General features: G+C 40.3%; 1 protein-coding gene across 9 annotated transcripts in view; it reads left to right on the plus strand.

The window, feature by feature from the left end:
• rap1gapa (RAP1 GTPase activating protein a) overlaps positions 1-10,038 on the plus strand; it is a 65,322-nt gene that overhangs the window by 12,883 nt on the left and 42,401 nt on the right. For all 9 annotated transcript variants that reach the window (XM_010787907.1, XM_010787899.1, XM_010787900.1 and 6 more), the window contains exon 2: positions 6,622-6,657. Coding sequence is in view for 8 of the 9 variants with exons in the window: in XM_010787899.1 (XP_010786201.1) it covers positions 6,622-6,657 (36 nt within the window). In the remaining variant the exon portion in view is untranslated. The remainder of the gene's footprint in view (positions 1-6,621; positions 6,658-10,038) is intronic.

Consider the following 10,038-nt stretch of genomic DNA (forward strand, 5'->3'; position numbering starts at 1 on the left):
GGATTGCCATGAGCTGTTCGAAACTAAAACAAAACTAGGTTACGACGTGTTGACCTTGACTAGTTACGAACGACACTTTTTTTTCTTCGATATAGGGTACGACCCTACTTATAGGTTAAATTTAATTTTTTTTATTGGAATTCCCTGTTGAACCCTTACGAAAAAAAGGGGAGAATTACGTAACATGTATTTCTAGCCTACCCTTTTTAGCCATAGTCCGTTTAACAGTTTTAGTTTACTAGCCTTAGCCTAGCCTCGTTTTTTTCCAACTTAAGCCCTGAGGGATTTGGATTCATGATCCTGTTTTGACGTTAATTACTGGACTTACTAGCACGACCTCTTCGGCAAGTGTTGTTAAGTAGGACTCCCAAGCATTACACATGCCATATTTTTTTACGTTACCGTTAGTTAGAATGTCAACGTTCTACAATTTGATTTTCAGGTTTTACAGTTGAGACTGACACGACCACGTCTTTTTCAGTCCCCCAGTGACCACCAGTCATCCTAAGTAGGAGACCCTAGTATTTTACAGACTACGTTGTCAGGTAGTTTCTCAACAAGCCATAAAGTCAGACCTAGTTTGTTGTCTGGTGTAAATGAGTCGTTTTTGTTCTGCCCCCCTATAGACCTACTTATGTATAAGGACCGGAGAAGTCATATAGGACTTATTTCGAAATTGTATAATATGTCAGTTGTGTGCAAGATCAAAGACTGAGACGTAAATTGGCAAAGGATAACAGAATTCTATGCTGGTCTGTGACAGTTTTTTATCTTTGTATTCACTCTGTCGTTCGGACCTCGTTTTCCCTTGGTTATAGCACATATATTAACAGTCTCATCATTATTCTTTATGGTAAATAGTTCTGTGGTGTACTGGTCTAGCGTCTGTCCCCCCCCCATATGACATAAACCTGCGATCGGCCTGACTTCTCGCGGTAACTGGTCTCTCTTTACACCAACTTACAGCGAGTAAATCGTGTCATCCGTCGAGTCCTATGTCACATAAACTTTATTGTGTGCTGTGTGTGTGTGTGTGTGTGGTGTGGTGTGTGTGTGTGTGTGGCTGTGTTGTTGTGTCGTGGTGTGTGTGTGTGTCGTGTGTGTTGGGTGTTGTGTGTGTGTGTGTGTGTGTGTGTGTGTGTGTGGTGTGTGTCGTAGTCGTGTGTGTGTGTGGTGTGTGTGTGGTGTTGTGTGTGTGGTGTGTTGTGGGTGTGTGTGTGTGTGTGTGTTGTTGTGTGGTGTGTGTGGTGTGTGTGGTGGTGTGTGTGTCGTGTGTGTGCCGACTACGATATCCCAGTGACGTCATATACAGCGCCGTTGTTGGTAAGGTTCAAATAGAAGATTTGTATACCGGGTTGTAATAATATTAATGACTCAAATTTTTATTGTACTCCACATGGCTACATTATGCCATCAAAACAACCCTTTTTGACGAACTGTAATGGAAAAACAAAAGAAAAAATAGATCTTTGCATAAACCAACATATTTTTAGACGAGAGAGATTACTTCAGCGTAATGACAACCATACGTGTCGTTCGCAAATCGGACGAAGGTTTACTCTTCGAAAAAATACCGGGTTTTGTGACCTCCACGAAAAAAATCCCGTTTCGGGTGTTCCATAACAACTGTACAAACCCAATGCCACTGCGAGAGTACATTGCATCGAGAGGACTAGGTTAGCCTACAGTGTAGTTAATATATCTGTGCAAACAACAAATTTAACAAAACTTCCGTCCTTACCTTCTTTTTTTCTACGTCGGTGGCACCATTCTATTCATTCGTACATTTTTCCGTATTAGCTTCCGGTAAACCTTGGAGGTTAACTACAGTATCAAAATAGGTCAAACAAGGGTAGATACCTGGAGACCATGAACATATCCGAGTAAATGGTTTATAATAAACTAATATAAACTAGCCACACAAAGTTTGGTTTAACGGTGAGACCCTGCTAAGTTAGGTTTGTTCTTACGCGCTAGGTCAATTAGACACTGCGCCCTGCCCACTCTGTTGCCAGATTTGAGAGAAATAAGCAACCAGGTCTATGAAAACAAGCCCCAAAGAAGCAACACATACATGATGTTGTGTAATTTGAAACCAAAACTAAGGCCTCAGGATGACTTTAAGATTTGAACATGGTCATTTTTGTTCTGTAACATTGAATACAAAAAAAAAAAAAAGTATTTATTAAAAAAAAAAAAAAAATCCCGATCCCCGATTTTTTTTCTCCCGATTCCTATCTTTTGAAAATCACGTGATCGGCTCCGATCCCCGATCACGTGATCGGATCGGGACATCTCTACTTAGGTTTATGATGTAATGCTTACAATACTAATGTCGTTCCTTTGCAGCCTTAATTGCATATATCTTTTTTTGTAGCTAGAGCGAGCGGTTGGATGAGGTGCTGAACACTTGAAACAGACGGAAACGGTTGCACAATCCATATGCATCTCTTCTTTCAGTAGACTTTGCGGAGGCCTTTTTCAAGATCAACAACCAAGCATACAGCTCCTGCTCCGTCAGCGTCAGGGTGCAATTCCCACTTTGTTTTTGGGAACCTGTTGGCATGCTGACGTTTTTTTTTTATTTCTACTGCGCCTCAAAGTCAAGCTTCACAGAGCTGCTACTGTAGCAACTCTGCTAGGTGTGGCTAGTGCTGTCATGATGTTATAATGGCTATGCTCCTTGCTGTGACATAGTGACTGCAAAATGTAATCAAAGGTGTATTCTTGATTGGGACGACAGGTAGCCTATGTGATCTTTTCACTCTTGTTTTGGTTGCAGAGTATTCAACCCAAAGCCAGGCTTGCAGGCTCTTAATGTGTACTAGGTGAACTAAGTGTAACAATTATATTAACTCACTGCGAATGGAAAATAGCCATAGGGAAGAGGAATCATTTCTGAGCAAGCTGGGTTCACTGGAATTGTGTTTTTATCAATAGTTTTACAAAATCAGTTAATACTAATGTCTCACTGTGTCATAGTATATATACCATAATAGCACTGACTTTACAATGTGGTTCTACTTCTTCATCTGCTTAAATATGAAAGCAGCGAGGGACTAAACATGAAATGGTGAAAGGCTGTATTGATAGCTAGCGTGGTAGTTAAGATCACAGACCTCTTAAGATCATTTGGTTAAAGATGTGTTTGTTGCCAACCGTTTTTTCCCTTAACTCAGAGTGCCTCTTATATTTCACATGTTTTTGCAGCAGTTTTAGTCAAATGTTTTGCTTTAAGCTGGATTTCCTCCGGGTTGACTCCTCAGCCCTGTCTGGTGACCTACTTGCCAGGAGCAGTGTTGCTAACTCTGTACAAACTGCACACCCTTCCTAATTCCTCAAGTCAAGAACATATTAAAAAAAGTTCAGCAGGGAAGAAATTAAGAAATTTGCAGATGCGGATTAGTTTGTATGAACACATTTTTAAAGCTGACATGTTCTTGGACTCTGGTTTCTGCCTTTAGCCTTCTTATCCCTCTTACATGGCTGAGAGCGTAGAAGAATCTTTAAAAGTTGTCGACAAATGTGGTTACTGCATCCCAGGTCCTTTGTCGTGCCATGCGTTCCTAAGTGCACTGCTAATCTAGCCTTTCTGTCATTAAAAAACGGTTTTCAACATGTGTTTTTCGAATGTGCAAATAGGACTCATTGCACACAAATGCATTCGCGCAGGCACATACTTTTTGTCCACTCCAGCCGTTGTTCTCTCAGAGGGGGACAGATTATTCTTTGTTTTGCTGATAAGGCTGGGTGTCTTTTGTGTCCCACTGTTTTTGGCTCTGCTACTTTATCTGTGCTCTGTCCTGCTCAGCCCAGGGTTGCTTTCTTTATGACGTGTCTCAAGATGGAGTTATATTGATTGGATATCAGTAATTGAATGATTGTTGGGTGTATTACAGATTTATTTTGAATTATTTTTAAATAAAAAGGATAAAGTGATAACATGGTAACTTTTACTAGTAGACATACTATTTCTGTACTTCAATCCAAACTTCTCATAATGTTTAAACAATTGTTTTTTCTTTGTGATTGGAATGAAGGTCAGAAGCTCTTCCTCTTCCTATTGTAGCCTTTACAATATATTCCGTTTTCTTATACGATGTACTTTATTGTCCCCGTAAGGACATTTTCTTTGGGCTCCGTCGTGTGGTTCTACAGAAGATTTACAAAATAAATCTTACACAGTAAAATACATTTACATATTAACACAGTTCACACATATACGCAGACAGACCTACTGACAATGGTGACCTATTGCACAACCCTCATGGCCATCAGTTACATCTATATTGAATGACTTGCGAGTGTTGAGAAGCTTAATGGACATATGCACTGGGGACGGAGAATGTCCCCTTACTGAAGACAACATCTTTTCTGTCATCAGACAGTTTACATAGCCATTCTCTAGATGAAAGCAATATGTCAGAGCAGTATTTGTATGTTTTTATATTGGCACACGTTTGGGCTGTTTAAGAATATAAAAAGAGCCTTGTCCTTTTCATAATTTGGGACAAATGACCTTTATCTATGTTGATATGAGGTCTCAGGCTTTGGGTATCATGTTTTGTTTTGCAGCTCTGTTTTATTGGAAATGTCCTGTATTGGTTTGGGTATTTCAGTTTCAAGCCTTTATCCAATAACCTGGACACACCCTGGTTGATTTCATTTGATGGGAATTCCATGAAACCTGAGGATGGGTGGAGGATGAGGTTTAGAAAATGTTATTCTTTGTGATGCAGTACATATAAAAGCAGCTCTCCTCTCCTCAGACTGAGAGGAGAGCAGAGCCGAGAGCCCGTAAGTGTGTTGGCTCTCTCCCAAGGACCAGCATGCATTCCACTCAGGATGTAGCTCTGATTTATCTGCTCTCATGTGTCTGTCAGTCTCAGTGAAATCAACACTGGTGGTAGATTTGAAATAGAACAGCACCAACAAATCCAGCTCTGTGTCAGTGTATGTCACATGGAGACCTAGTGTTAAAATCATGAGAAATCTTCTGCACAGAGGGAATCCGGCGACGTCCTTCTGTAACAACACAAGTCTGTTGATTTGTGACACTGCAAACAAACGCCCCAAGGCCGGTTTCCTCTCACTGACACCGTTTTATGAGAAGGAGGAAGCTTTAAGCTTTCATTTATCTTTTAGAGCACTTCTCACAACAAAAGAAGAAGTGCAAACTTGGTCCTTCTTTTCTTTTCTAAGGTCTTTTTTCCCCGATAATAGTGTTGAAATGGAGTGAGAAAGAAAGTGGGATATGACAACTAGTCCCAAGGCTAGAATGAGACGTTGTGGTTCCAGGCATGCACTGTAACCACTTAGTTAACAGGGCACTCTGAAATCAATTACACTTTTGATTGGCTTTTATATGAATGAAAACAGAAGCTCCTTCTGTAGCCTGACTCATGGGCTTATACAGTATTTACGATGTGAATTCTTTCATCAAGTGCCACCACAATGTTTACAAGTATGGTTTTGAAGGAAATGTCATCAGCTTTTGATGGATCGTGCTGTCCTTTTGCACAGACATTCCCCTGAACTAGAGTGGTGACTTTCACATGTAGCTCGCAGCCTCACATGCTTCTGGCATGTCTGTAGACTTTTTACCATCCTTTCCGATACAGCTGGAGTCACATCTCTTTCCAGAATGCTTGTTTGATCCCTAGGGTGTTTCTGTGTCATGCAAACAAATAATGTTGATGAAAAGACGAGTAAGAGGTCCGAACTCTGGGGTTTTCCCTTGTTCACACAGGGTGGAAAGCACTCAGCAGCTCTGACTTGAGAGGACGAGGTCAACAGGGGAGGAAACAACCTGAAACCAACCTTACAGCTTGGGAATTCTTTCTGTTGTGTATTACCTTTTTCTGTGGCGTAACTCTGAGGATTTTTAAAGGGGTCAAGAAAGGTCACCTAGGCAGCTGCAGGATTCCTGAGAGACATACTACACATTCTCTTTCCCCTGTGTCACCACCACCAGCTATCACAAGAGACAGACTCACAGCATTGAGTCATCACTGGGACATAGTGCAACTCTTATCAGTATTAAATATCCACTTTGTTTTTAAAACCGTGAAGTCCAGTGCTGCATCCCAAGAGAAGTTGTAATGTGTGTTTATGACTGTGATGTCCGGTTGCCTTATGGCTCTAAATGTCATAATAAATAGCTGTTTGGTTGATGAGTTGAGGGTTAGCCATGATTTTCATGAACTAAACGTCAGACGTGAGGTTTTTCCGCTGCACACACAGTGCCATCTTCTGGCAGAAACACTACGCTGCATCATAAGCTTTCCAGCATTGGATCATCTGGTTGTTTGCAGCTCCTAAATCTGTTTATCCAGGGTGGTTTCAGGACAGATGATAGTTTATCCTGGAATGGCACTGTGTTATTTCAATCGATTCATTTTATCTCAAAAAACACAAGATGTTAATTGTCCTTTCATCCTTTTTATACTTTAACTTGAATACAAATGAAATAAAGAGTGGCTAGTTTTCATCCTTTCATCCTCTTGGGTTTTTCCTTGTGCAATGGACATCTTGTAAATGTTAAAAGATGGTCCAATGAAATTAGTTCTTATTTAATACTGTTTCTAAAAACTGTATCTTTTCCTTTTGTATTTTCTTTAGAGTGGACAAGACATTCAACAAGGCCAGGAGCTTATGGTGAGTTTTTCCTTTTTTCTTTGTGGAGTGATGTGTGTCTGAGTCATGTGTGCCTTATTTGAAGAATGTCCTTCCTTTGCATGAGTAACAATAAGTGGTACTTTGGTGTGCCATCATTTTGTTGATTTTGTTTATTCTGTTAGTGCTCCATGACATGTGATCATGGTAATGTGCCAGATGAATCAATAAATTAGCTATGACAATAATTATCCTAGCTATTCAAAATATTTGACTACAGTAGCTACTCACCGGTTTGAGCAGGCCAAACTTTTCAAAATATAGCTATTCAAAATATTTGACTACAGTAGCTACTCACCGGTTTGAGCAGGCCAAACTTTTTAAACGCTTTTTTATTAGCAACCCCCCACTTTAAATGTTGCTTCAGTCTTTATTATTTCCCTACCTTTATATCGTTTTATTTATTTTATAGGTCTTAATCTTTTTATTTAGTTTGTTTTAGTTTTTTTGAAATTGTTACAATTCTTGAGGCTTTCTGTAGTGGAGTTCAAGGTCAGTGGTTCTCAAGCTTTTCCTGTCGTTCCCCACTTTGAACAGGTGGGCCTTTTCAACCCCACCTGTTCCTCATCGCTCCAATCAAATGGTAGGCCAAGCTTAAAATTGTCAAATGTATCGTTCTATAACAGGGGTCTCCAACCTTTTTTAGGATGAGAGCTACTTTCAAAAAATAAAACAAGTCGTGAGCTACTATTACTCCTGTTTTTTTGTTTTTTGCAGTGTATATATTTAGCACATTTTAACATTATTATATGCTTACCTTTAACCTTTGTGTGCTGTTTGGGTCTGTGTGACCCGTTTTCAGTGTTTACTAAAAGAAAATGTATTCAATTTAATTATTTTAATCTGCTTTATTTGGGGGTGGACCTTACATCCTCTAGGGGGGTCCGGGGGCATGCTCCCCCGGGAAGATATTTTTTATTTAAAAAAAAAAAGAAAAAAAAAATGTTGAAGTTAAATGCATCAATCTGGTGCACTTTGAGCACAACATGAATTGATGGATACAGCTCTCAACACTCATATGAAAGGGAGCTGTATACTTTTCAATAATCCAAACATCTTTAGAATATGATCAAAAACAATAACAAATCATTTAAACTTGTTTATTCTTATCTTATGTTACCTAGTTAGCATTCTATCTTTTTATTTATGCATATTTGACTAATCACTCCCCTTTTAAACAGTTTTTTATTTTTTACTGTCCTATATTACACATTGGATTGATTTCTTACTTTATTTTTTACAACTAGGCTATATTAAATAGATAAAGGTGTGCTCTAGCTCTCTTACTTTCTCTCTGTCTCGCTCGCTCACAGAGGCTGTGTGCTCCTCCGTGGCGATGTCGGCTTGCGTTCAAAAATCATAATACACATAGGCCTATTTGTAAAGTGGGGGGACACAAACGGGATTTCGAAAAGTGTCACGGTTAAACTCCTTTATGAAGTGGTGAGATGCGCGGCCTGCGCCGGTACCGCGTCTGCCGCCGCAAACACTTTCCGGCGCATCGGCGCTGTGAAAGTCCACCGCCGTTGCCAGTCGCCGGCTGTAACAGTCCACTACCGCCCGTTAGGACCCGGGTTCGATTCCGGCCTGAGGTCCCAAAAATGTATTTAAAAAATAAATAAAATAATAATCTCCCGTTCATCGTGTCCATTCGCGACCCACCTATCAAATCTCTGCGACCCACCAGTGGGGTGCGCCCCACACTTTGAAAAACGCTGGAATACAGCCTTGAACGTTTTAAATGTTTGAATCAGTCCAGCGAGTAGAGTGTAAATATGATGAATGAGCCAGTGGAAGGTAGACAGCAGCGGAGATTCAGACACCCTGCTGCTGTCTCTGCAGTGCTGGCACAGGCTGTGAGTGGCACAGGGAGGCAGACAGGGAGCTGAGCATGCACACCTCTTGCCACTGCAGATAGACCTCTCTCTTCCTGAAAGCTTAAGGTGTGGTGGCACGAGTGTCTGGCCCTCAAACCTGTGAGTCTGCCTGCAGCAGGTTAAACAGTGTCTGCCGCAGTATCATCACTCCATCCCTCTGGAATCCAGAAGCAGGAGGGTCTCTCCTACAGGCCTGCATTACTCAGCAGAGGCCGGGCTTGTTTGCAGGGACTGCAGTCTGGCTGTCTAGCGAACACTGCAGCAGACCGTATCAGAACAACTGCTGGTGCAAAAAGAAGAGGAGAGAGAGCACTTGGAGAATCTAAAAAAAGGATACAAAACGACAAAAGAATTGTGGGCGTGACGAGGAGGAAGAAAGACAAAGGAAGTGAGTGGATGAGAAGACATGACAGAAGGAGAAAGAAGAGAACAGTGTCACAAAATACATAGAGTTGAGCAGTGACTCACTTGGTGTTTTCAGCATTTTTCGTCACAGCCATGCGTGTCTTCAAAGCAAGGAGGAATTCAACAAACGAGGACAAATGAAATTGGAGGATCCTTCCCATTGTGTTAAAAGAACTTGAATCATCTTACATAATCATCAGTGTTTATGTCCGGCATGAAGAACACGTTTCTGTCAACACCTGTGGCTTTTAGAAAGGATTCTCACTCTGTCAAGCTTAAGGACAAATGCTAGATTTCAGTGGAAAAAAACAAGTGGAAGAGCCAGAGACCAAATCTTACTCCAGGTACCGTGTGATGGACAGGAAGTGACTGAAAATTGGAAAGTGAATTATTTTCTCCATCGGCAAAACTGCAACAGCACAACTCAGCAAAATGCCGTGCTCACCTTTCCGAATTGGAAGGCCAAGAAAATGCTGGTGAGTTTCTTGTTAACCTGCTTGAAGATAGGTTTAAGGATAACAGCATGCTTCCTCAAGCTAATGCTTCGTAAGAGTGAAATATATCTCCGTGATGCATGTATTTGTGCCCTTTACCAATGCTCGAGAAATTATTATTATCTATAAATTAATTAATCAAACTTTATTTGTAAAACACCATTTGGAAATGTCTGTGAAATTCAATGTAACAATTTCACCTAAAGCACATGAGAAATGAAAAGGATTAAAAAATAACAATATAAAACCTAAAAATAATTAGAAGTAATACATAAAATATAAAACTAAAATGATATAAAATACAATGACAGTGGGGAATAGAACAGTTAGAAAAAAAACATTAATTCTTGAACAAAATGAATTACCATCAGAACAACCAATGTAAGGACTTCAAAACAGGTGTAATGTATTCTTTCTGAATCAATTGTAACTGATTGTTTAAAACCCATAAGGACCCACCGTGTCACGGGTGTCACATGAACTTTAAATGTTCTGGAAAGTTCCTTATACAGCTTTAGCCTTTATTTTATCTCATGAAGTCCCTAAGTGACACACACTGAACAGTCTGGTGGGTCATGGTCCAGGAC

This window comes from Notothenia coriiceps, unplaced genomic scaffold (assembly GCF_000735185.1).
Source record: "Notothenia coriiceps isolate Sejong01 unplaced genomic scaffold, NC01 NC01_scaffold00031463, whole genome shotgun sequence".
Classification (NCBI taxonomy): domain Eukaryota; kingdom Metazoa; phylum Chordata; class Actinopteri; order Perciformes; family Nototheniidae; genus Notothenia; species Notothenia coriiceps.